The sequence below is a fragment of the Dermacentor albipictus genome, chromosome 2 (assembly GCF_038994185.2).
Source record: "Dermacentor albipictus isolate Rhodes 1998 colony chromosome 2, USDA_Dalb.pri_finalv2, whole genome shotgun sequence".
NCBI classification, from domain to species: domain Eukaryota; kingdom Metazoa; phylum Arthropoda; class Arachnida; order Ixodida; family Ixodidae; genus Dermacentor; species Dermacentor albipictus.
This window is the reverse complement of record NC_091822.1, coordinates 32288263-32309111: the sequence shown is the minus strand read 5'-3', so window position 1 is coordinate 32309111 and position 20849 is coordinate 32288263. Positions and strand designations below refer to the sequence as shown.

Sequence of the window (20849 nt, the reverse complement as noted above, 5' to 3'; positions counted from 1 at the left end):
GGCTCTTCAATAGATTCCATTTGCCTCCTCTGCGTAATCTGTCGCCTGTTTCTGAGCAAGTTTCGTCCCATTGTTGACGTGAAAGCTGAGCCGCGTATGTTTCGATATCACGAATAACTTGGGCAATCTTGGCTCTAAATCTTCTATTAAATCTGTGACTCTTCCATCTGTTCAGAAAGGAATGTTTCGCTTCCAGCATGTGAGCTAGCTTGTAGCCCATTTTTGGGACTTAGATTTCTGTGGAGACTGCTTCAGTAGCTTTCTTAATCGTTGCCTTTAGTTGATCTAAAAGCTCCTCATAAGATTCACCACCTATGCTGGTTTCCTTACGCAACTTACGAAGGAGATCCCAGTCCACGTACTGATATTTCCTTAGTGGTGGTGGTTGCGTATGTAAGATGACTTCAATTATGTAATGATCACTTCTTAAATTCTCCTGCAGATTGTCCCATGAGCCTTCAGTTCCCCGAAGGAATGTTAGATACGGGGTTGTGTCTCTGGTAGTGGAGGTACCAGTTCTCGTGGGGAAGTTAACCTCTGTAATAGGAGCAAATTTTAGTTAACTTGCCGTGGTTGCTAGATCAGTGCCCTTGACGCTCTGACGACCATAGCCCCATTCTTTGTTGGGAGCGTTGAAGTCCCCAGCCACTACGAGTGGGGCTGTAACTGCCTTACTGAAAATGCGGCCCGAGGGTCTTAAGATCCCTTTTCCTATCTTGCGGAGAGCAATAAACGTTAGCCATATGCACGTTAGCTGCTTTTTTGTTCTTCAGGATGAGTTCGATCATTTGCGCTTCTAGGCCAACCTTGTACTTGGGAAGCTCGAGAGTTTCATAGGCGGTACCCTTTCGAACCAAAGTCGCTATTCCCCAACCCCTTGGAATGGTCAAGGTTTCGGAGTTGTAACTCGGTAGAGAGATATCCTTCTTAGCTAGTGTTTCCTGTAAGAGAATAACGTGCGGCTTAACTTTGGCCGATCTAATGAGCTGCTGCAGGGGAGGCTTGCGCCTTCGGAAAGTCGCACAATTCCACTGCCATATTTTATTGTTATTGTTGCCGTTTGAAGCCATTATGATACCATTGGTTGACTACCCGAACCCCTAGAGTCCACGCTCGGGCTACCGTTTGTGCCTCCATGGACTGTCGATGCAGCCGCTGCGCTTGCTTTTGCCTTAACTTTGCGCCTTTCTAGTTGACCCACTCGAGCATCTAGATTAGTGATGACTTCCATGATTTTCGCCAGAGTCCTGTCTATTGTTGCTAACCTTGCGGCTATTCTGACTTTTTTGTGTTTGGGGGGTGCCTCACTCTCTCCCATCTGCTCTACCTTAGAGGTTTCTAAATCGTCCTCCTCTGTTTTGCTAATGCGAACAGGGTGGGGGCTTTACGTTTAGGTTTGCCGACCAAGGGTTTGGAGCCGTTGTCCCCATTTGACTACGGGGTGTTTCGGACCCTTCTTCAAGATCCGCGTCGAAGCGCTCGATATTTAACAAGTCTACTACGACATCGTGCCAGCACCTGAATCTTCTATCGTCCACTACCTCGAAGAGCAAGACCTCGAACTCGCTGACGGCATGCCGCATGGAGGAGACATAGCACCATGGCTGGGGTCCGCTTACAACTGGGTGGTCACAACCACCAGTGTCAGGTGCTAATTCAGTGTCTCGTCTCTGCTAAGATCATCTTTGGCTGGATGCTGCAGGCGACAACGCACGTCACAGAATGAACCGCAACGTCTGTGTCCACTGTGGAAGTGTTGAGGGTGACTGCCACCTGGAGCAAGACCAAGACGACACTGTTGCTCAACTTGTGACAGCTTGAGCACATTACCATTGTTGACGAAGGCGAGCCCGAAGTGGAAGACGACGGAGTTCTTTGAGAATTTCGTGTGAACTTGTGAGTGAACAAGCGCTGATAATAAGATTCGTTTCCCTGAAAAGAGAATGCCGCTAACTTGGCAGGCAATAAAACCATGGCTTTGAGTGGGCTCAGGTCATTGACGGCACAATTGTAGAACAACAATTACCTTATGCGAGATTATGACCAGGCGCTTTGAAACTGTGTGCTTGCAAGGCATGCGGACGAAGGAATCGAACCGGGTGAGTCATCAAGTGCGCCCGTTCATTACATGCTTCACCGTAGCGTAGACCGTTCGTGCAGTGAGACCACAAGATTATTAATCGTCCTCGATGCTTCATCGAAAGCGCAAGAAAAACTGTCTTCAAACGACGTCCTGTTCGCAGGACCGAATTGGAACACAAATCTGTAGGATATTTTCCCGAGATTTCGAATACGCAATGGAGCGACCATGTCCAACATGAAGAAAGCATTCTTGTAGATTGATTTGAAAGGAATGACCACAGCGTTCTTCATTTCCTTTAGTACAACAATACACTGACACCTGCACCAGCGCTTCCTACAATCAGAGAGCACCGGATGACGAGAGTCACTTTCGCATAGCATCCATACCGTTCCTTCTTGCCGCGAGGCTAAAATACCATCTAAAGTGCACGGGCGCACATACGATATTTTTCTGAAGACAAGAAGCTTGCAAAGGAACAAAGAGTTTCTAGATGACTTGGTCACAGGTGTCGATACTTGGAAGATTCAGTGCACACACGCATAGGGACCGAATGTATTCTTCGAATGGCAGACATGAATCTTACAAAATGGAAGTTAGTTCGCCGAACGCTTGCAGGATGGTCTAGAGTGGTAGGTGATGAGCACAGAATTTCAGCACATGCCATAATTAAGATCCTTTGCATTGAGTGGAGACCAACTGCCATTGTATTCGCGTTCAAGATAACTTCCCTAATTAATTGACTTTTTGATACAGCGTCAGGGCACAAAATATTCGTTGTATAATCGATGGCTCTCTTATTTGATCCATGTGCATTCCTTGCGCGCATTTCTTCAGCAACAAAAATTATGTTCCAGAGCATATGGGAACACGGTGCTCAATGGGATGACCCACTTCTCTCAGACATTCTCGAAATGGGGAACAAGAGTTGTCAACAGCTTTCTGACTTGGAAATGTTCATGTTAATAGAAAATTCGTTCAGGACATGAAGAACGACAGGACAGAGCCGGAACTACACGTGTTTTGTGACTCGAGTCCCAATGCCTGGGGTGCCGTTGCCTCCAGAAAATCGAGGACAAATCAGGGAATAGACAATGTTCTGCTGATGCCTAAATTAAGACTGACTCCACTAAAACGTTTGTCGATACCATGGTTAGAGCTCATGGTTTTTTTTTTATCGGCGCACGCTTGGTCCGCGACGTGATTGAACGGCTACGCATGCTAAAAATGAATGTACACTGTTATCCTGACTCTATCATCACGCTAAGCTGGATTTGGAGCTCCGTACCGAACTGGAAACCATTTTTGAGTCACAGAGTACCGAAGATACATGCAGTAGCCGATCCTACTCTTCGATAGTACTGCCCGGCGAGAGAAAAGCTAGCAGATTTCCTGGCATGAGGCATACTGCCCTCCACTTTAGCTGTCAGCGGAAACTGGTAGGTGAAACATAAATGGCTGAAAGGTATTTGAACGACCGATGCGATGCCGTCACGTGCCCCTGAAGCTGAATGCTGCGCTGAGAAGCTCAGGAGCGTTCAGTTTTTGAACACCATGACGCTGGTAGAACAACATCCCTAATTAATCTTGATCACAAGAGCTCAATGACATGGCTGCTGCGTGTCATTGTCATAGTGCTCCGCGTGGGCTATGAGCTTTCTTCATAAAGCACACAACATTCCAGAGACGCGAAGGGGAAGCCTATCAGCGGAATAGCTGTCACATACTAATACGTAATGGAACGTAATTACAGCCATTCTTTAACCACTTCCAGGATACTTCGTCGCAACTCCGTCACCGCGGGTCTAAATCCATTCTTGGACAGCGACGGCCTATTTAGAGTTTCAGGCAGGCTACACAATAGCGCAGATAAAGAGGAGACAAAGCGCCCAGTCATTTTCTCTGCTATGCATTAGTTAACACCCTTGTTGGTGGCCTGGGAGCATAAGTGGCTTTTACTGAATGGAGTAAGGGACACTCTGACTCAGCTTCGCGAAGGTTATCAAATGCTGCAAGCGAGACAAGCCGTGAAGAAAGTCATTCTTCGTTGTGCTCCATGTAAAAGACAAAGTAGTCGTCCCCTGGATGAGCCGTTCGCACCGCTATCATTCGAACGTATCCGTCCATCACAGCCATATGAAATTACGGGAGTGGACTTTGCGGGGCACATATTTTACTCCGAGCATGAAAATTTCTACAAAACATATTAATGCTGCTCACGTGGGCCACCCAGCGAGCTGTGCATCTGAAACTTGTCAAGGAATTGACAACTCAATCTTGACAACACAAAAATGTCGCCTTGAAAATGAGAAGTCCACATGACGAAACATTTGCTTTGCTGTCATCTTGTTCGTCTTTTGTTGATCGTCTTAAACTTCCATCTCTCGTATTCCCCGTGTTTTCTCTCAATATTTCCTTGCGCCTTTCAAGAGTTTCGTGGCCTGGAGAGAAATGCCCCCGTGTGTTTCTTCAGCCAACGCTGTAACATTCAAGCCATCATCCAGACTTGGAAAAGCTTTCCCACACTGTACAAGGGAGGCGAGATGCAAGCCTACATAGGCGAATACCAACTGGCCTGGAAGTTCATGGAGGAAAAGGCACCGCGCTGGGGTGGTTTTTGTGGAGCGCATGTCGCCACGTACAAGACAGGGTCGGGAAAGGTCCTTAGAAGAAGAGCATTAATGTATAACAGCTTGACAACATGCTCACTCTCATCGAAGCAGTTGTCAATTCACGCTCACTCAGTTTCCTCCACTTGGACACGGGGGAGCTTCTACTCTAAAGCCCAGACTACACCGGAGCTTGAAGACGGTTGCGTGCTTGCGTCCGCATGCTCACGCATGCAGAGACGGTGTGGCACGGCTCGTACGCGTCGCAACACGCTGCGACCACGGTGCCCAGCTACTCTGTGTTATCGCGCAGTCGGGCTGCCTCACGTCGGCATGCCTGGCTACGTGGCTACGGCGTTGTACAATGAACTCTCAGTGAAACAACTTTACATCTTGCGAGGAAGCGGTTGAAGATGGCACTTCTTATGCGCCCTTTCAGGCAGCGAGCTTCGGCGTCCCTCGACGTAACTAAGCAAACGGGCGAAACGAAGGACCAAACAGTGAACGCCGAACACAGCGGAGAATTAGAGATGGCGAGAGCGAAGACAGGGCGTGGAGGAAAGCGGAGAAGGAGGGTGAAAGAATGAGAAGAAAAGCGTAGAGCCGCGCACGTCGGGCTCTGTTGGCGGAAGATATCTACGAGACGGCGGCAGAGTATCGCGCCTCGTCTGTTCACCGGTGACGCCACTGATGCTACATATGGCAACAAAGCGCTACAAGAGCGGAGGTCTGTCTCTCGCGATATCAGAAAGTTTGCGCGGAGTCAACGGGACAAGCCGACAAAAACAAGGACGACCTTGTTTTTTCTCGACTTGTACTCGTATATCCGCGCAAAGTTTTTCAGTGTGCATTTCAACCAACCAGCCCAACTTTCTGCTCTTTCGCGATCTCCCAATTAGTGAGGCAGTTGCGGCACCCTTTACTCCGTTTTCAACGTGCGGCACAAGACAGATTGTCCGCGCCAGTCAATATATCTTGAAATGTAAACACGTATAGAATGGCGCTCAAATTTAATATTAAGAAGTATCGTAATCAAAGGTTATATTTTTCCTTTCCTTTTTTATTTTATTTATTTTTATACATACTGCAGCCTCGGTGAGGATATTGCAGGAGTGGGTAGAAAAAAAAGGAAAGCAAGAAAACGAGATACAGGCCCAAAAATAAATATGAATATCAAGTATATGTAATTGCTTTCAAAAATTCTTGCATAGGTAAAGAGCGGATGCTTCCAGGCAGTGCATTCCAGAGTTCAATGGCCAGTGGAAAGAAGCTGTGCTTGAACATCTCCGTTCGGCAAAAGAAAGGGATAAGGTTGAGATTATGAGAACTCCTAGTGATAGAAGGTGGACTAAAGTTCAAATAATTATTTAGTGTATCAAGGCGCTCAGAATGAATACGCGTTTGTAAAAATTTCATGCATTCTAAGCGGCGGCGAGATGAAAGAACTGTAAGACCTGTAGCTGTATAATGCGAAGAAGGGGAAAAATCTCGGCTATAGTTGCGAAAAATGAAGCGCACAGATTTCTTTTGGACTGATTCTATCTTTTTAATATCGGATTTCTTATGAGGATTCCATATGATGCAGCCATAATCAAGAATAGGTCGGATAAGTGTTTTATACGTCATCAGTTTGGTATCCTTTGGAGCCTTACGCAGTGAACGATGGAGGTAACCGAGACGTCTAAAAGCTTTGTTACATGTGATGTCAATGTGTTTCGACCATGACATGTCATGGGAGAAATGAAGACCAAGGTATTTAAATTCGGTTACTCTTTTTAAATCTTGACCATGAAAAGTGTACGTGAAAAGTGATGGAGATGGGCGTCTGGAGAAGGACATGGAAACAGTTTTAGAGAAATTAATGTTCATTTGCCATTCCTTGCACCACCTACAAAATTTTGCAAAGGAGTCATTAAGTAAATCATGATCCATTGGTGTGTTAATACTATGATAGAGGACGCAATCATCGGCGTAAAGACGAATACTAACGGACACGCAATGCGGCAAGTCATTAATATATAATAAGAAAAGAAGCGGGCCTAAAACGGAACCTTGTGGGACGCCGGATGAAACACTAACAGGAGAGGAAATAGAGCCGTTAAATTGCACAGACTGAGAACGGTGGGTTAGGAAGCTATGTATCCAACCAACCAGAGAAGGGTTATTTAGAATGGAGTTAAGCTTGTAGAGGAGTTTTGGGTGTGGGACGGTGTCGAAAGCTTTGGATACGTCAACAAAAATGCCGTCAATCTGTCCGCCTAAATCTAATGACTGACAAATATCGTGCGTGAATTCGATCAGTTGGGTAGTGGTGCTATATCCGCGACGGAAACCATGTTGGTAATTGGATAGGATATTATGGCTTTCAAGAAATTCCGTGATGTGTTTAAAAATTATATGTTCGAGTAGTTTGCATGAGTGGGCAGTTAATGAAATGGGTCTGTAGTTCTGCAGAAGTTGAGCGTTACCGGATTTGTATATCGGAATGACCGTAGCAAGCTTCCAGGATTGGGGAACAGTGGAGGTTGATAATGATTTACGGAAGATAACGGAGAGGTATCTGCTTGTCCAAAGGGAGTAGCGAACGAGGAAAGAATTGGGTATGTCATCTGGGCCGCAGCTCTTTTTAGTATCTAAATGGAGGATCATGTTCAGAACACCTGAGCTAGATACGACGATGTCTTCAATAGGAGGGTATGAGTCACAGCTAAAAGGTGGAAGTGAAGAGTTATCCTGTGTGAACACGGAATGAAAATACGTATTAAAAGCGGAAGCAATCGCGAGTGAATCTGAAACTGCCACGTCCTGAACAACTAAACTGTTAGTTGTGCTGTTACTTGGCTTTATCGATTTCCAGAATATACGAGGGTTTGTTTTCATAAATTTTGGCAAAGTAACAGCATAGTAGAAATCCTTGGCAGATGTTAGTTTCTGGCGCAGTTCCTTCTTGGCATCATTGAACTCAGTAATTTTGTCAGGATTACCATTTCTTTTAGATTTGCGCAATCGCGAAACACGACGAGATAAATGCAGTAGTCCTCTTGTCATCCACGGTGAATTTATATAAGTATATGTAATTGTACTTATATAAATTCTTTTGTATTGTACTTTTGTACTGTACTAACAGCCGTAAATATATAACGCTTACATTTATGGATATGAAGCACCTGAAAAACTGTCCACAACAAAGTGCGAAGTGCACCTGTCAAGGCGTCTATCAGTGAGCTCAGTGAGTGCACGTTGTAGCAATACTCCTGTGTATGCAAACCGCCATTCCTTGCAACGTGCGGCGGGCCGAAGGCGCGTAGACACGAGTTTGCACGCGTCTGCAGGCGTATGTGTGGGCTGGGCTTATCGCCATCGCATTTTCTCATAGGGTGTCTAATAACAAGTTTGTCTAACACCACAGACTCTATCTCCACCTAATCTACGAAGGCTTTGCTCAGAAGGCGTTGGCAACACAGTTTGACACTACTGGCTTCTTTCTGGAGAAGATGCAGGCAGAAGTGCTTACTAGAACTTCTCTCTGCCGATGTTACCGCTCAGCGCAAGGAGAGGAACAAAAGGAAGGCGACGTTGTCCTCCTCGGGAAGGCGAAGGTTTCCCGACAAGTGCAGAAGCTGTGCTGGGCTGCCGAAACATTCTCTAGAAGGGATGGTCAAGTCCGACCTAAAACTGTGTCTGGTACAGACCCTCTTCGCGCTTTAATTAGGGGTGGAATGAGCCCATGCTCAGTGCGGAGGAGGTTGTATAGGATTGCAAGCGACCTCCAGGCGTTCGTTGCACCCGTAGTTGACGGCCGGTGAACGGACGAACGGTGACCTGCTGAGCTAGCGTCCCAGCCGGCGCCCCGCCCCGCAACATGATGCAGGCTACCGTGTTTTCTGCGAACCACCTGCTGAGTGCGAATCGCCGGTGCCTCTGAGTGGGAGGAAAGCGTTGATGCGGCCAACGGAGCAGTTGGATTTTCTGTTTTCGTTCCTCTTCCCTGCGAAACATCTTTTGTAAAATTAACATTCTATCTTGAAGTGAACCCCGACGATTGAGCATCGTTATTTGAGGCCCCTGCATGAACGGCCACTACGCCAACCAAAAGAGTTTAATGCTTTTCGTCGCATGCGGGGAAGCGACCTCCAAGGTGTTCGTCGTAGATTTTATTCCACGCAACAGCTCAGCCATCAGGCCATCACCGTCATACTGTCATCGTCAATATCGTTGTCGTCTTGCTGACGTCGTCACAAACGCAATTGCTCGCATCGCACTAACACATTCATCCATCTGAGCATCACTTTGCAGAACTTGAAAAGATGCTCGATAGTAATGTACCTCGAAAATGCTTCGCATATCGTCGATACCGCGTGAGAACTTGAATTTTTATTGTTCAGTCCAAAAACATCTCCACAAAATCACGCCACTTTGTTTCTTTCTTCCAAGCCATGTGTATGTATATTCATATCTGCAATAAAGACTCAGATTTATGAAGATATATCTCAAATGTCATCTGCCTTTGCAGGTAGCCATGGAAGACGAGGATATTGTGATCACCGGTTTATCGGCTCGCTTCCCGCAAGCTGACCACCTGGTCGAGTTCAAGCAGAAGCTGTTTGGGAATGTAGACTTCATCACGGATGACGAGGCTCGTTGGCCTAGGGGTACGTCTGCTTAGTTGCATATGCTGTAAGACTATAGCGTCATTTGCATACAGTCCACTTTAATGAAATCACAATTGCTAGCTGTTTCTGGAATGTGCACATATGCGCGAATTATGCGTTATTCGATCGGAATAATTAAAAACATTTTCGATAGAGTTCGCTTTCTGAACGCGGTTTACGCGCAAGCGTACGGGTGCTGAAGCGCACGTGACGCTATCGGCCCTCCGTGCGCCTTGACTGTCCGCATCACAGATCGTATTCAAGACAGGGCTTGTGCATCCGCGCCACATGCAGCAGCCGCCCGTGTAGAACCCCCTTTGTAAACATTGACCGTGGACACACGTCAAAAGACTGGAGTGGGGAATCGCAGCAGCAGCAGCGAGCGAAGTGACGTTCGTCGTTCTATCGCTTCAATGCAAACTCTGCGGTGAGCACAACACACAGAAAACTACGAGCCGTCGGTGTACTTAAACTGTGTCCCCAAAGTATATCACTTTCGAGATAAAGCGCGCACCACCGTGCGCGGTCGAAGTACAACGCCCCCACTCCATCCCCTCCACCGGTTGCATGGTGCAATGCGAACGCCAGAATACGGCACGCTCGCTCCCCTTGCAGAAGAGTTATTGAGCCGCCATCGTCGTATACCCGTCGCACGCTTTCACTCGCGCACCAGCGTAGGGCGCGCGAAGTCGACGTTACAGTGAGATGAACCTACTAAGTATACACCGCAAAGAAAATCAGCAGCAACTGCCAGAGTAGGTCAACCCATCACGCATCCGCCTACCTTCCTCTTCCACTCAAAGTGCCCTCCAGATTCCTCAAAGTGGCGGTACTTGGCCGCGCACTGAGTGCGTTCCTTCGTACTATCCCTGACGCGCGATTTTCTTCACCTTTATGGTTTGCTTGCTTCGCGACCGCAGACAAACACCATCGATATGAAGAGCTGGTCAGGTACAGTTACGTGTAACTCATGACTCATGGCAGTATTGTCTACGCAACCTTTTCTTACTCATGAAAATTATGAAAATCAGTATAGCGTTTGCAAATTATTTTTGTTGGCAATAAATAATGAATACAAAGCGTGCCAGATCCCAGTTTAGTGAAGCAAACACTGGGTTACGTACACCCGCAGTACAAACCTTCTGGATCTATAATTCTGAAAAAAATCGACATTATTGCTAACTGAGCCCTAATTATTGAATCTCACGAGCTCACTGCAATATTTGAAACGCAAAATCTGAACCGCAGTCTAAAGTTTTAGGTTGAGTGCCAAGCAATCCAGGAAAGGCAGGTTTTTTTCAGAACCCTTTGTCCGCATGCTTTTCATCACGAATGTACGTATGGCAACTTGGGGAGCTTACGTTGCTAGCGTAAAGGAAACATGGTAGCGCTTAGGCTATGGCAGTTAGAAGGAAAAGTTGGAGAATAAGCGACCGGCGGAGCGTAGCAGCAAATTTTGTCGGTAGCGGCGGCGCTGCTGTTGGTACTTAGATGGGCCTAATCACACGGTATGCCGGGCGAGCGCGCAGTAAAGGTCGGCGCCCATCGCTTCTCTGCTTAAACTGAAGCAACGTTTGCAGGGCATGTACAAATGCAAGCACAACGTGTAAGAGATGTATTGCGATTACCTCCCACTCGGGACACGTAACATACAGAATGTAAAGTGGCTACTTTCGGTGTACCACCCAAGACCAGAAAATGCTATCCGTAACTGATTTCTTTTTCTTTTTCTAAGCCTTGTGAAGTGTATAGAGAGGCCAAAAAGTGTAGAGGGACAAGTAGCCAGTAGTAGTAGCATGCTATGAATCTACTTTCACTCTGTCTGGAGACCTACTTTCCCATTTTTTCAACGTTTTTCTTAAGTTTTTTTGCCCACGCATGCACATTTGATTTACACTCATATTTTGCGTAAAGCCATTCACTTCATACTCTCTGCGCCGATGGCCTGGGACGACGTGCATGATTCAATAAATCATGCTCCTTCCTTAACAATATTCATCCATTCAAAACGTGGGTGTGACCCCGAACGATGAACGTCTGTTCAAAAGGAAGTTCGCGCAGTACCGACAGTCTATCAAAAGCCATCTCCACCTCTACAGGTCCTGTACATATCAAATAGCGCTCGTTGAGGATAGGGTGTGTGAGCTCTTTTATTATTCTTGTACCTACAAAAAGATACAAACACATAACGTGATAGATTGTAAATTCAGTTGCATAGGTCTGCTTAAAGCTCAGGAAACACGAGACGTGAAAACACAATAAGAAACCAAAGCACCAGGTCAGAGCCTATTATGTCCCACAGTGAAGCTGCGAGTAGTGCATTCTTTCTTTTCGATGTTTCCTCGTCTGGTTTTCGCCTTTCACCAAAAAAATGCAGCCTTGGGATTGCACAGAAAATTTTAATCTGTTAGTCGCATCAATGTTATGTTTTCTGGGAGTTACTTTGCCGAAGCTATTCCATATTCGCTTCTTATCGCTTCTGTCTTGAGCGTGCATTGAAGTTGTTCTGAACAAACTGCCTCGACGGAAGACGCCGAAAAACCAAGAGGCTCCGCGCCGCAACAACGAGCTACTGCGGTTTAAGATGAAAGCAGGCATTTAAGGCAGTCTAGCAAGCCGCACCAGTGCCGCCTGTTGACGCAAGGAATTGCCGCTTTGCTGAGTGCCATGTGCTGCCTGCCCACTTCTAGCCACCACACCTAGGCCATCCGCTTTCATATGAACTCGTCATTCCTATTTGCTCTTTATCTTCAGAATGCAAAGGCGAGAAGGTTTGGTATATCACCAATTCTCACTTTGTGGAATGCATTTTGAGGATGTAGTACCAGTAATGCTTCGTCGCTGTTCATAAGACTGGCTATTCAAGTCGGCGCCGCTTGTCCTTCCCAATGATAAGATTGTCGCAGTGAAATTCCTTTGATTTGTATGTACGAGATGGCGCCGCAGCATTTCGTGTTTGTTCATGCATTGTCAGTGCGAAACGCCCTGCCGTAAGTGTATTCATGAACAGGCTGGTAGCGGCGCTGTAACAGTTTTACGTGAGCCCATGTGCGCGGCCTGAGCGTGACAGTGATCCTGCTTAATCTCCACAACTAACAAAGTGCCATTATGGTACGGTTCACCTACACAAAACACATATGCACCTTTAAATTTCATAACCGCTTCAATTACAGGTCTTCTGGGCTTGCCAGGAAGAATGGGCACAATTCGAGACATTTCGCGGTTCGACGCCCGCTTCTTTGGCGTGAACCACAAACAGGCGCACCTGATGGACCCGCAGATGCGGCTGCTGCTAGAGACCTCGTACGAGGCCATCGTGGACGCCGGTTATGACCCGGCGACGCTGCGGGGTCGCAACGTGGGAGTCTTCATTGGCTGTGGCATCTGTGATTCTGACGAAGCGTTCGGCATTAACACGGATAATATTGACGGCTACGGCTTAGCCGGAAGCAACCGAGCCATGTTGTCCAACCGCATCTCTTACTCACTGGATTTCAACGGTACGCATGCAAGCAGTTCAACCGAGGCGGGTCTCAGGTTGCCCTGTAGCTGATTGAGCAGGATACACAAGAAAACGTGCTTACGCACAGACTGACGCGCAAAATATTGCTGCGACGTTGCATTCAAGATCAAGACATAAGTAGGCTACGTATTTATTTATTTATTTATTTATTTATTTATTTATTTATTTATTTATTTATTTATTATAATATATTTAAGGCCTAGTAGGCACAACATAGAGGTGTGGTGAAAATATGCAATACTTGCATTACAGGGGTGCTGTAACGTAAAGATATTCCCAACTTTTCTATTCCAATTCTGCAGTCAGCCCTCTGCGATTGGTAAAAAGCTTCTTTGAGCCACCCCCACTTAGCCTGTATATCAGGCGGCGTCACAAAAACCGCGACAGCTCCACATCTGATATGACGTGTACACACTGATTATGCATGCTTAGACCATACAAAAGAAATATATTCATTTCTGACTCCATTCTTTTTCACCATTAGCTCTCTGGTATTGGCAAAATGTCCTCGTGCTGCACCCACTTCGCCTGTCTATCACGCGACGTCCCAAAACCGGGAAAACTCACCTTGTGAAAGAGACGTGTAAGCGTGAAAGTTAAATTAATATGCCTAAGAAAACGGAATTCCTTTCTGAATAGCGAGAGACTGCCCCGTACCAAAACAAATACAAGGTGGCTACCCACCGATCGCTCAGGCACTGGCTACACGCACCTGCCGGAGAGCATGGCTTTATTTGTGTTTAATAAATCTTTTTGCGTGGCCGTGCAACGTTATCGAGCCCCTTTCGGCATGTTTACGACGTAGCTCTGCCAACTCTTCTTTACTAAGGATTAGTTTTAGCGGCATTCTTAACCTTCCGTTGCACGCCGCCGGAATTTTTGACCCGCCGCCGCGATTTTTGTCCCCCCACCGCAAGCTGGTCGAAAAAGGCAGGGGGAAGCAAACCGATCGCCGACGTGGGCACCACCCTTTTTATCTGGTTATCTATTTTCACTACGGTTGCTTGGCCCCATGAATACCCTCTCCACTTGAGCGTGCTCCTCACCTTTTGTCATTAGCCAATTAGGTATGAAAAACCGCTCCATGTAGGCAATGTTATTTGTTTTGAAAACAAACAAAAGCGACCTCCATTAAACGAGGAGAGCGTTTGATTTAGCTGTTGCGACAACGCTCCGGATAACCACCCCATGCTCCCATCGGCGGCTGCTTAAATTTGACGTCAAGAAACTGGAATAAAACACATTGGAATAAGTTTATAATATAGCGCCCCTGGACAAGAATAAAATTTAAGCTATAAGGCATTTTGAACGGTGATCTTGGAGTTAGTTGTGTCATAAATTGACACTCTGGAGGTGGAAAGGTGGTTCCATTCATTGGCGGTTTCTTGAAAAAAGAAAAATGACACAACTTAGTCCGACAAGATGGCACTTCAATTCTGTGTTGATCATCGATGCGAGACAATATGTAACTTGGTGTGGAGAAAGGTTTTCTTTAAGAGCAGGGCTAAAGTAATATATTCTATGAAAAAGACAGAGACGAGAGTTTTCGCGGCAAAACTAGGGGTCAGGTAGATCTATAAAGACGCTATAAGGATGCTCTATAAGCGCGCTAGAAGGGCGTGAATAATTTAAGAAAATAAAATGGGTGGTGCTGTTTGCAATGCTTTCAAGGTAAATGGCACGATTGGCATGAGCACGGTCCCACATGGCACAAACATAGTCCAGTTTTCGACGGACAAGTGTTTTGTATGCAGTTAGCTTTAGTTAGGTGGGTGCTTATCCAAAGTTTCGTCTCAAAAAGCCTAACATTCGGTTATCATTGTCAGTGACATATTCAACATGCATATTCCATGAAAGGTTGCTGTTTATACACAGGCCAAAATATTTATAGAAGTTAACAACCGACAGGTCAGAACCCTTAATAGAATATGGGATTATATCACATGAGGTAGAGCTACAGGAGACGCGCGTACTTTTGCATTTAGTTTTGCTAAGCTGCATTAGGCATTTGTTGCACCATTTTGATTCACTATCTAGGTCGGCCTCTAACATACGGGAATCACTAAGGTTAGTTATTTTGCGATAGATGACACAATCGTCTGCGAACGACCTAAACTGAATTAGAGATGCAGTCGGGAAGGTCATTAATATAGATGAGAAAAGCGAAGCAACCGAGCACCGATTATTGCGGTTCACCGGATGTTACGAAACAAGGTCTGGACTAAGTTCGTTAGCGGTTACATACTGGCTCCTTTTAAAGAGGAAATCCTTTAGCCATACAAATACATTGGGGTTAATATTACAGTCATATAATCTTTAATGTGCCTTGAGCAGCAGACTGAAAGTTAAGCCAATGCCGCTGCTAGTAAACTAGTTGCTTGTCTGGCATCTAAAAAGCGTCTTCAGTGAGAACTGAAGCGGTCTACGACTTTCGAGTGCGTACTATGCTCACGACACACACATTTGTGTTTATAACTGTGATAGTAACTCTAAATGCTAAAGCAATAAATGGCTCATGAGGCGGAAATTGCAGCGTTGACGGCGTGACCACACGATGGTAAAAAAGCGCTACGAACCCTCAAACTTTGATGGAAGTCGAACGCACGAACCTTGGTGGTGGTAGTTAGGCCACAGTAAATTAAGATAGAGTTCACCAAGGCAGTCAAACACACGACCTTTGGCGGTAGTCGAGCTTCTGTTAAGTGTGAAGGCGAAGTGAATTCAGGAGCAGATAATTAAGACAGAATTAGTAAAGCACTTGAAACCACGACCTTTCGTAAAAGTCGGACAACCGACATTTGATGTTGATTATGGTTAAGCTGATTAATTCACACTAAAATAAGGTAAGACCTTTGCTGGGAGTCGAGCCCGCGACCTTTTATTGAGGCCTAATGTCTACGCATATAGTGTAGCAGGTCATAGCATGACAGCCTTGCAGTGCTACTGAATTTATATTGAGGGCAGACATTAGGGCTCTTGTGTCTACTGGGAATTATCCGAAGCAGCAGATATGAACTGTTCATACATCCAATAGGCAAAATTACGAGATCCGACGTCACCCCTCGAGTTGTTTTCTGCTCAACATTTCTAGGCCCAAGCATCACGATCGACAAAGCCTGTTCATCGACATTGTCAGCCCTAAACCACGCCGTGCTGGCAATGCGTTCCGGCCAGTGTGAGGCAGCCATTGTAGGCGGAAGTATGGTTTCGCTCACGCCTGGTACAGCGCTAAGCTTCCTCCGTTTCGGCATGCTCTCACCGGACGGGATGTGCAAGCCATTCGACGCTCATGGTACGCTCCCCTTCTTGCTATTTATAAGTGACCGTCATACAATTCCGTCTTGTGCCACTCGGCGAAATACTACTGCATTTTATGGGGGTTTTAACGTTCCACTTGAAATCACAGTGTTTGGCACGCTTGCGATTATGTTATGTAGTGTCTTGTGTGACGGTGGGAGACACCGTCATATTTATATCATAGTCCAACAGGTGAGTACCACTGAGTGTTTCAAGCACTCACACTACATTCTCTTATCCGTCACTCATGTAATTAATCAGGGTTACCACGGTTAAAAAATAGTTGGAAACTTTTGCACAAAAATATGGCATAAATCAGAAGAATATTTGTGCCGGTGATATAAGTATACTAAACGAAGTTTTTGACAGCACGTAATTAGTGTTCATGGTTACTTCCATAATGTGCCATCTGCTAATCAATAACACACTGAAATGACCTCCTAAAGCTTTATGTAATGTATTGGTGTGGTACGTGGCATTAAAAAACCACAGATGGGCCTATTTGGGTCTGTAGGTCAAAGAATGAAATAGCGAAGGCTACTGTTCGATGTCGAGCTTGATTACCGACTATATGGATGGGTCGTAGTCACATTAGAACTCATTGTTCCAAAGTAACTATTGAAGCTGTAAGCTATTGCAGAAGCGTCACTTTTTATTGTGACATTAACAAAGATACCGCCTATGGCATTTACACTGCGCGTGTTTTGTGCACTGTTTGTATTTCTCCACGTCACATGGCCGCTACCCTGCGCGAGCTTAATTTTTGCGTCAAAATAGTTGCCTTGGAAATTCTGATTTGATTTCTCAGTCTATTCGTGTATGCCATATACATGTTTTCTTAACTAACGTTGCGTGGCTTTCGCTTTAGCTTCTTAAGTCTGTTGTCTGTCTAATTTATTGAATTTAGGATGCCGGGGGTTAGCGGAGGTTTACACTTCACGTTGCTCTCGATAATTTTAAATCAAATTTATAGAGTTTCATACATCTAAGAAGTATTTTGAATTCTCCATATTTATTATCGGTAGTCACACCTGACAACATGGTGTGCCAATTTTTTTTTTCATTGGATATCAAAAATAATGTCGTATTTTTGTATAATACGAGACTGCAAACATCATACGTTACTACTGGATGACACTGCTCTGTAAGAAGCAAGGGGGTCTGTAATATTGCATTATAACGTTACATTTAAAAACACAGTGTCTGGTACGCTTGTGAATATGTAACGTAGTGCCTTTTATCTTGAGTTGGTAATGCGTTTTGGTGATCTATATAATTGTTGTAGTCCGCCACCCGTACGTAAATTGGCGCAGTTGTAGTTAGCGATATCACTGTGAATAATGTCAATGTTCAGGACACCCAGGATAGTCATCTGGTTAGTGCTTCATTGATTTTCAAGCAACATGTCTAGCACCAATAGAAAGTAACGTTTGTTGTTACGTGGTGACTTGTACATTGTGCCTACTAATGCGCACCTGTTTTTGTGATACACAAATGTTTTCGAGGCCTTGTCAGGTGTACCGCTACAAGATATGTTTCGCATCACACAAATCCAACAACAACGTCATTTCTAATTTTGTATGCCACGTCCTCACTGACCTAAATGGCTACAAACCCGCGGGGCATTTTGTTGCTTCTCATACTGGCAGAAAAACCTGGCGTGCATGCAAACGCGAAATGATAGTCATGTAGAGGTGACGCTGGCACACGCTCTGACTTAAACACGTTTCCAATAAAGCCACGAAGTTGCATGTGGGGGTTGGTGTTGCACAAGGCTCTCGAAATTCATCGTAGAGTTTCTCGACGCTTGTTGTGATTAAATGAAATAATGATCCGCCACATGAATTAGACAGCTGATCACCAAATTGACATGGATTTAGAAGTTCTAGCGCCATTTTGGTCGTTGCTTCGCTTGGCGTTACAGCGTGGCATTACATGAAGACGCGCAAATTCTTTTGTGTTGTTATCTGGTGGACAGCGCTAATGACATTCCGCTTACTTTATTTTTCATGCCTGGATCCTTCCACATAAACTTCCCATGCGTGTTTTTCTTGAGCTTCGAGCTACAAGAAAGAGCGCTGTGTTTGGAGGACTTGAGTAATAACCGAAAATACTTGATATTTACACTTGTATGCTGCAATGAACTTTTACACTTATACATTATTACGCACGTATAGAAACTTAAAAAGGGGACACTTCGAAAAAATGCTGCATTACTTCAAGTGCTATTGTTTGGACCCGTTAACACCACGTTGTGAACTCAAGAGGCAAGCCCATAACGCAGCATTTATGGAAAACAAATTAATTAAATACTGTTGTGCATAGTTGTAGGGCAACCCACTTTATAATCGAACCCATGTTATCTCGATATTTTTATATTTCATTTTCGTTTCCTAGCATTCAGCATTATGTTAAAACTAGCCTTCACCTTACAAGGAATAGCCGGATACCGAGCTATTGCCTGCTTAACAAGCTAAGAAATACCAACAGAATAATTTGTTGCGAATGTTTAGTTGCAAACCTTCGAGTGCTTAAAGTGGGAGTGTGTTTGAAGTGTCACCGTAGGTCGGCCTATGAAAAAAGGGCGAAAGGGAGATCATGTGGCGTGCACGACTCCCGTTTTATAAATGTGTTACCGAGCTTACCGAAGAGTGTAGCACTTAGGCGCATTTTTGGAAGTGCCAACTTCTCTTTTGTGTATGTTTCAGCAATGTTCAGGTATAGAATATATTGCAACACGTGCATGGTCCTGCTTCAGTTTTGCCCATGACTGTTTTTTTTCATCACTGTTTTATTCCTTTACCCGGTTATCGCCCAGCGCAGAACGTCTTTCAAGCGAAGCTTTCTTTGCCTCGCGCGTCGACTTTCCCGCTGCTGCTGCGTCTCCTGTCTTGCACATGGCGTAAGGGAGGGGGGGAGGGGGGGACGTCATTCAGTAATAATAATAATATTTGGGGTTTTACGTGCCAAAACCACTTTCTGATTATGAGGCACGCCGTAGTGGAGGACTCCGGAAATTTTGACCACCTGGGGTTCTTTAACGTGCACCTAAATCTAAGCACACGGGTGTTTTCGCATTTCGCCCCCATCGAAATGCGGCCGCCGTGGCCGGGATTCGATCCCGCGACCTCGTGCTCAGCAGCCCAACACCATAGCCACTGAGCAACCACGGCGGGTGACGTCATTCAGAGCGTGTGTTTACATGCGAGGAGCCCGTCAGGGAGTTAAAGCGACGTGAGGTACTCGTTAGGACCTTTGCACCACGTAGAATGCGCACAATGCCCTCTTTAGCTCTCTGAATGTCCCTGCTTTAGCCTCTTGGCAGCTGTGATCCCCGCAAAAACATTGCAGAAATTGGAGCGCTTACCTTTCTGCGAACGTGCAAGTCCACAGGGAAGCTAGATAGAATGGCAGAGAGCAGCGGGGAAAGGAAGCGCAAAAGGAGTACAACCGACGCGGTCGTGAAACGAGTGCGGACCAGCATCGCCAATCTTCTCTAGCAGTTTCCATACAAAGGGGAGGGGGGAGGGACTGGGAAAAGGTGACGTGAGAAGGCAAGGAAACGCTATGACGGTAGACGCGACTGCGCTTGCGGGCAAACGGTACAAATTTAGGTTAAGGGTATGGTACGGTGCGTTTCTGCTATTTAAGAAAAAGACCATGCAAATTTTTCAAGCAGCCAACTTACGCAGGGCGTGCAGCAGCGGAGCCGCATTAAAGCAAATCGTAGGGTCTAGGCGATACTACGAAAGCTGTCACACGCCAAATCAACACTTTTGTGCCAACCGCGATAGCCTTGTGGTTATGGAATTGATCGAGCTTCCGGGTTTGATCTTGACCATGGCAACCACACTTTGACAGGGAGAAATAAAACGTGCTCGTACATTTAGATTTAGGGGCACGTTCACGCGGTATCAAAATTATTGCGAAATCCGCCACTACGGTGTGCCTCATAATCCGATTACCGTTTCGGCACGTACAGCCCCGAAATTCAATTAAAGTTTAATACTTCTGCCCCGATGTGATGTGCTACGTGAGGCGATGACCTTGCTCGACCCTCTCAGTGGTTGTGAAGTATGGCCCACAATAACGCCTCAAACAAACAGCTCCCTATGTGTGTACTGGAGACAAACCACAGTGGTGCACACCAGGTAAGGTTTACTATCTACTCACCACTCTCGTGTTAAACAAAAAAGTTGAAGAAATTAAGCATGCGCTGTAAACACCACCGCTAATTATCGTCAATCAATGCGAACAGCAGGGAAAGTTTCGCTTACATCGATTGCCACAGTATGTGAAATCCGCATATATTATTGTGCCCGAACTTTGTTCATTGTCGTCACCGATTATGAAGAGACCGTTTTGAATACCCAGCTTGCTCGTGCGACGTGAATAGTGGTGTTTGTTCTGGCACATATACAAACATGACCGATTACCTGGGATGGAGAGCGATAGATGTAAAATAGCGAGCCAACTTATTCCGTGAGTTAGATTTCTACCACCAAGGACTGTGTTCGCCGCCATCATCCAGCTTTCAGCGTAGCGTGTTTCTTAATCTCCAGTGTTAGCAATGGTTGTGTATTCACTATCTCTACGACATGATAGTATTTCGTGTAGCTCTGGATATATAGCAATGCACTAAGAAAGAAAAACTAGATTTATGAGCTTACGGCGGAAAGAGAGAATTC

The 20849-nt window shown here is 45.6% G+C and overlaps 1 protein-coding gene across 1 annotated transcript in view; it reads left to right on the top strand.

Annotated features, from left to right (window-relative positions):
* LOC135916602 (fatty acid synthase-like) overlaps positions 1–20849 on the top strand; it is a 291000-nt gene that overhangs the window by 92438 nt on the left and 177713 nt on the right. Inside the window, exons 2-4 of the mRNA XM_070532796.1 lie at positions 9203–9341; positions 12515–12841; positions 15956–16156. Of these exons, the coding sequence (XP_070388897.1) occupies positions 9209–9341; positions 12515–12841; positions 15956–16156 (661 nt within the window). The 5' untranslated portion in view covers positions 9203–9208. The remainder of the gene's footprint in view (positions 1–9202; positions 9342–12514; positions 12842–15955; positions 16157–20849) is intronic.